At 41.0% G+C, this 6,476-nt stretch overlaps 1 protein-coding gene across 1 annotated transcript; it reads right to left on the bottom strand.

The window, feature by feature from the left end:
- Nucleotides 1–4,472: 4,472 nt before the first annotated feature.
- LOC109207324 lies at nucleotides 4,473–6,010 on the bottom strand. The gene is made up of 2 exons (XM_019370222.1): nucleotides 5,225–6,010; nucleotides 4,473–5,138 (listed from the first exon to the last, which is right to left on the bottom strand). Exons 1-2 carry the CDS (start codon nucleotides 6,008–6,010, stop codon nucleotides 4,473–4,475), a joined length of 1,452 nt encoding a protein of 483 aa, XP_019225767.1.
- Between the last annotated feature and the right edge of the window lie 466 nt (nucleotides 6,011–6,476).

Here is a 6,476-nt window from a genome sequence, read left to right as displayed (position 1 = left end):
CCACTTACGGCTAAAGTTCCACTTCTCCGGGAACGGTATTTTATCCTCCGGGATGACGTCCGAAGTTCTTACACTAACAAACCGGCTCATCCAACCCCAATCTTTGGGTTCGTCAGTACTGGCAAAGAAGGATTTCGTTGTTCGACGTTGCAGCTTGATGAGCCCTCAAAATAACTGGGGCCGATACAATCGAACCAGGTGGCTGATGGTGAATTCCAAACCCTTGGCCTTTTTAGGAAAATACCGCAACATGGTCACGATACGTCAAAAGGAAGGGTGAATCTGACCGAGGGCGACTTTGTACATTTTGCAGAAGTCGAGCACCACCAGAACGAGGGGACCCAGCGTGAAAGGGTAAGTGTAAACACTCAAAAACCCCTCCTTATGGGTAGTAATGTTTTCATCGGGGTTCAGGATCTGAACCTCAACCTCATCTCCCTAGCAACATTCCCACTTTACATCCTTGGTATGCTTCTTTGTTATCAAGCTAATATATCGAGATACGTGCTCGCATCGGCCTGCGACATCGGGAGGATTCTCGATACTGAAGTCTTTCTTAATAATGAAATTATCGGGGGTCATTTCTTCAAGCGTTGGTGGAACCACTGGTTTGGCCGGCCGGGAGGCAGAGGAAGATGATGCTTTATCCTTTTTGGGGACCGTCTTGGAAGTTTTGGCCATGGTTTTAAGATAAACAATACGGGTGCACAGGGATATGGTGTTTCCGGCAAGAGCTTGGCGTTTTTCCGGCTCTTAAAGAGGCGGAGGAAATGGGTGATTGGAGAAAGAGATAAAGATGGGGAAGGGGTGAAGAAAGATTAAAGTTCTTTACTTAGAGGAATCGCCTCATATTTATAGAAGGGCAACGACGGTTCGGCGGCATTAGTGACCGACCAATACTGGCATGCATTTAATGTTTTTGGGGAAGTGGACTGGCGGGACGTTTCGGTCACTTCGAACGCTTGCATCACGGGGATGACATCATCGCTAAGGACTTCGGGAATCCAAATCGTTTCATATCATTTCATTCTAAGAAACTCGGGGACTATCTGTATACGGTGGAAATCGGAGTGCTCGATTTCGAAGACTGGATTACACTCCGAGTCCGAGTTCTGGAAGCTCGAAGTAAGAATCTAGACCGGCCCGGATGAGCGCACCTCGAGAAGCAAATTGGGGACCCGTCATGATCTCCCTCGAGGGAAGTACAATTTCGAGGGCACTCAAGACAGAGCGGTAATTTCTCAAGGACACGTGGGTCGGGGCATGAATTACAGGATAGGATTTGTACGAAATGGTACAAGTCCGTACTAGGTTGTTATACAGCTGTACCAATAGAATTCTTTGTCATAATTGGAAATGTACTATATGAGGGTATTCCCCTCCTATATAAAGGGGACCCCAATCTTTGTAAAAAGAATCTCATTCTCTGCAATAGAACATTCTACTCTGCTTTTCTTGTTTACCGTGCTCAACAATTGTTCTTCAGCTTTATTGTCTTTACTTTATTGTTCATACTTTATTGCTCTTAGCTCACCTCGAGGCCCCTGAGATAATCGAGCTCGAGGTCCTTATTACTCTAACAACACTGGTTTGGTTCATCAATCTTCTTACTTAAACTTAATATTATTTTTTTTTGGTCGAAAGAAAATTTTTTATTTCAACCAGTTTCTTCAATTTACATCACTTGTACTATTGGACTCTAGTATCAGGTCTCATGACTAAACCAATAAACAAAAAAAAAAACTGTACAACCAAGGCTGCTAACTAAGATCCCATAACACTTATGGATCTTTTATCCTATCCTAGTTGCTATGAATAACAAGTAGGATAACTATTTAGAGTATTCAATATAGGTGTCCATTTACATTTCTTCTGTCCTGTTATGTGCACCTGCCTGGCAATTTCTTTTGCTCTATCTTGAACCTCTCTGCTCTGGTTTTGAAATCTTCTTGCATTTCTTTCCATCCAGATGTGATATACTACTGCTGCAAACACCACTCCTAGTAAAGTTTTCCTTGGGTTTCTGTTGTTTACATTGGCAGTTAACCATTGCACTTCAGCTTTCCAGTTTGCAATCTTCCTCTTGTATCTCAACCATTCCAGTATTCCTGCCCATAAACTTTGTGAATATGGACATTCAAAATACAAGTGATCATGAGTCTCTTCTATGTCTCCTCTGCACGGTACACAAGAATTAGGCACCTGTATTCCCCATTTTGCTAATCTGTCAACTGTGGCCAATCTTCTTTGTATTGCCATCCACAAAGTGAATTGTTGCTTTGGTATTATTCCAGTTAACATGACTAGTGTCTTCCAGCGAACTTTGGGGTAACTTGGAGTAGCATGAAGATAGGCCTTATGAATACTGAATCTCCCATTCTGAACAAAGGATTCAATTGTTGTTATGTCATTTGCCCACCACTCTCTTGCTGTAAACAATTTCCTCACTAGCCAGCTAGCCTGCTTTGGAACCTCCATTGTATTGATCTCCTTCTGCTTTATGTAGTGACAGTGTATCCATCTGATCCAAAGCTTATCTTTTTTAGCCATTATAGCCCAAAGAAGTTTAGTCAAAGCAGCTTTGTTCCATCTCTCGTAGTTGATAATATTTAGACCCCCAGCAGCTTTTGGTTTGCACAATGTTTCCCATGCTATAGGAGCTCTGTGAGTATTCTCCTGATTATCAGTCCATAAGTAGTTCTTGCATATTCCATTGACAAGTTTAATAACTTTCTTTGGGATTAGAAATACTTGAGCCCAGTAGGTCTGCATTTCAAACAGAACACTCTTAATGAGTTGTAATCTTCCAGCATAGGATAGGTATTTTGATGTCCAGCTTCTTATCCTCTCCACAATCTTCTCAACTAATGGCATGCACTGGTGAATAGTTATCTTCCTTGAGGATAGTGGGACTCCCAAGTATTTGAATGGGATACTTCCTGCTGATAGCTAGAGTTCTGCTAGCATTCTATCTTTGAATTCCATAGGCACACCTGCTATGTATAGTGAGCTCTTTTCCAAGTTTGCCTGTAGACCTGAGACTTTGGAGAAGTGATCAAAAACTCCCATCAGTAGCTTCATTGAAATCTCATCTGCTCTACAACACATCAATAAGTCATCTGCAAAGCAGATGTGTATGACTTGCAATTTAGCACATTTAGGGTGGAAATTAAAGTCTGGGTTCTATGTCAGTGTCTTCAAAGCTCTATTGAGAGACTCCATTGCTAATACAAACAGGTATGGGGACATAGGATCCCCCTGCCTTAGCCCTTTTTTTGCTGCAAAATTGTCAGTTAATCCACCATTCAGTAGTAGAGTGTAGCTGACTGTAGATACACATTCTATGATTAGAGCAACCATCTTGTATGGTATCCCAAACTCAAGTAGTATTTCTTTCAGAAAACTCCATTCAACCGAGTCATATGCTTTCCTGATGTCTACTTTGATCATACATCTTGGAGAGACTGCTTTTTGAGAGTACCCTTTAATCAATTCATGAGCCATTATGACATTGTCAAGGATATTTCTCCCTTCTATAAAGGCAGATTGAGAAGGTCCAACCAGTAGATCCACAATTAGTTTGAGCCTATTTGTCAGGATCTTAGCAATAATCTTATATATTGTTGAGCAACAAGCAATTGGCCTAAACTCCTTCACATAGCTGGGGTCTGTCACCTTTGGAATCAATGTAACAGTGGTGCAGTTAATTTCTTTCAAAAGTCTGCCTGTTTGAAAGAATTGTTGTACTGCATCTATGACCTCATCTCCAATGATTGGCCAGTATTCCTTAAAGAACTCAGCAGGGTATCCATCTATACCTGGTGCCTTGTCATTAGGCAAATTCTTTACAGTCTGACAGATTTCCTCTGCTGTGACAACCTGTAGCAATTGCTGCTGTTGATTCAGAGTTAGGCAAGGGCCATTTCGTGTTATATTGACATCAATCCCTTGAAGTTCCTCTGCTGCTGTCCCCAATAGTTGTTGAAAGAACTGGATGAATTCTCTTTGAATTTGTTTTGGCTCAGTAATCTTCACCTGTTGTTCATTATAAATGCAGCTCACCTTGTTTCTTGCTTGTCTGGCCCTCATATATGCATGGAAATATTTGGTATTACAATCTCCCAGTTGGATCCATGTTGCTCTTGACTTCTGCCTCATAATTTGCTCCTGAATTGCTTCCCATTTCTCTATGCTTTGCAAAGTCATTCTTTCCTCTTCTATCAGCTGTTTGTTGAAATAGTCATCATTGATTTTCCCCTGTATCTCCTTCAGTGCTTCTCTAAATTGTAACAGCTTTTGATCTACTGAGGAGTGTTCCTGTTGAATATCCCTTGTTTGTTGCTCAATAAACTTCAACTTTCTCCATATAGAATACATTGCATATCCTTGAATCTTTTGACTCCAAGTGTTCTGGACCACTTCTTTGTATTCACTTTGTTGCATCACTGATGTTAATAGCCTATAAGGCCTTTTCATTTTACCTTGACCACCTTAGTGTTAATCAGTACAGGGGTATGATCAGAACAACCTGGTAGCATGTATATTGGCTCTACTCCATTATAAGTATTAAACCAGTCAGCATTTCCAAAAGCCCAATCTATGTGGCTGTATATTCTGATTTCTGCATCCCTTTTATTGCTCCATGAAAATCTGCTACCTCTTTTTGTGATTTGTCCCACTCCAATATCCTCAAGACAATTTTGAAAGTCAATCATTTCTGCCTGGTTAACTGGAACTCCATTCACTCTATCATCCACATTCAGTACACTACTGAAATCTCCTATTATGAGCCAAGGTCCATTATATTGAATATTCCTCAAACTTCTCCATAGTGGAATTCTTTGTTGAGTAGTATGAAGGCCATATACAAATGTTATGTAGCTGGTAAATGATGAGTTTTTGTCCTTCACTAGACAATGGATCATCTGGTCAGTGCTTTCCAGGGTTGTTACATGGACATTTGCTTCTTTCCATATTAACCATATTCTACCATTAGGAGCATGTTCATAGTTATCTTTGAGTTGCCATTCTACTCCAATCTTTCTGTGGATATTCTGCATTCTGTGCCTTTTAACTCTAGTCTCCAACACAGCTATCATGTCTACTTTATTCATCAGCAAGAATTTCTTTAGTTCTCGCTGTTTATAGGACTTATTCAGTCCTCTAATATTCCAGGATACAATGATCATGGGGGCTTATGGTGGTTGGTATTGCCCTCATTTACCATTTGGCCAGCTTTAATACTAGATGTTTGCCCCTGTTGTCCATCTAATGCTTTAGTACTGGAATTGTGCCCCTGCTGTCTCTCATTTGATGGCCTCTCTAATATTGTCAATGGTGCAAATGCATTCCTTATAGCTAGCTCTTCATAATTAATATCTTTCTGATTTGTTTTACCAGCAGCTCCTTGTATTACCACTGCCTGTTTGCCTCTATTATCCACCTGAATCTCCAAAACTGGTTCTTCTGTGTGATTGTCTTGTTGCAGGGTGATTGTGTTATTGTTTTCCTCTGCTGTTACTTTAGGTTTCCATGCCATTCTAACTCTCTTCATTCTTCTTCTCTTATGCTTCATTGGTTCCTCTTCTTGCTGAGTTGCTTGTTGACATTCTCCTGTGCCATGCCCAAACTTGTTGCAGTCTAAACATAATTTTGGTGTCCATTCATATTCAACACTCTGCATCCAGCTTCTATCTGGTATCTCAACACAAAACTCATCAGGCATTGGTTGTGTAATGTCCATATCAACAAGAATTCTAGCATATGACACCCTTTCACACTCTGCAGTAAGTCTATCGGTGCAAATAGGTTTTCCTAGTAGGCTAGCAATCCTACCTAGGTGTTCCTCAGCCCAGCACTGGATCGGTAGCCCAGGTAAATTGATCCAAATTGGAACAATTCTCATAGATTCATCCTTCATCTGGAAATTTGGGTCCCAATACTTCAACACCATAGGTCGACTATTGAATGGGTAAGGGCCATTTTGCATTATTAGGTTTTTGTCCTCCATATATTCAAATTTAAAGATGAAATACCCGTCATCATGCAGCAACACTGTTGGAGTTGTGACTGTATTCCATACGCCATAAACAAATTTGAGCATCTCCTTGAATGACGGATTTCCCCTTAGGACATAACCTATCAAAGCTGTTTTCCGCTTCTAGGCCTGTTGCTCTATCTCCGTTGGGTTTAATTTGGCCATTTTCATTCCATTTTTCAACGTTGGTGGGTAGAATTTCAACTGCATGCCTTGTGTTTGAACTCTGTTGCTTTTCACTACTTCAGTCATAGTCTTCTTTGCTTGAGATCCAGCTGAGTAGGTTAGTTTTCGTGCTGCTGTAGTCACACCTGCTTCCGTAGGTTGCAATTCGTCCTTCTCCACCACCGGTGGAGCTGCTTGCATGACCGTGGGAGCACTTCCCATACCTGGTAGCCAATGTAACAGTTGAATTGGAGTTAATTTTTGGGGAATTCCA

The sequence above is a fragment of the Nicotiana attenuata genome, unplaced genomic scaffold (genome assembly GCF_001879085.1).
Source record: "Nicotiana attenuata strain UT unplaced genomic scaffold, NIATTr2, whole genome shotgun sequence".
Taxonomy (NCBI): domain Eukaryota; kingdom Viridiplantae; phylum Streptophyta; class Magnoliopsida; order Solanales; family Solanaceae; genus Nicotiana; species Nicotiana attenuata.
This window is presented reverse-complemented; position numbering and strand designations above follow the sequence as displayed.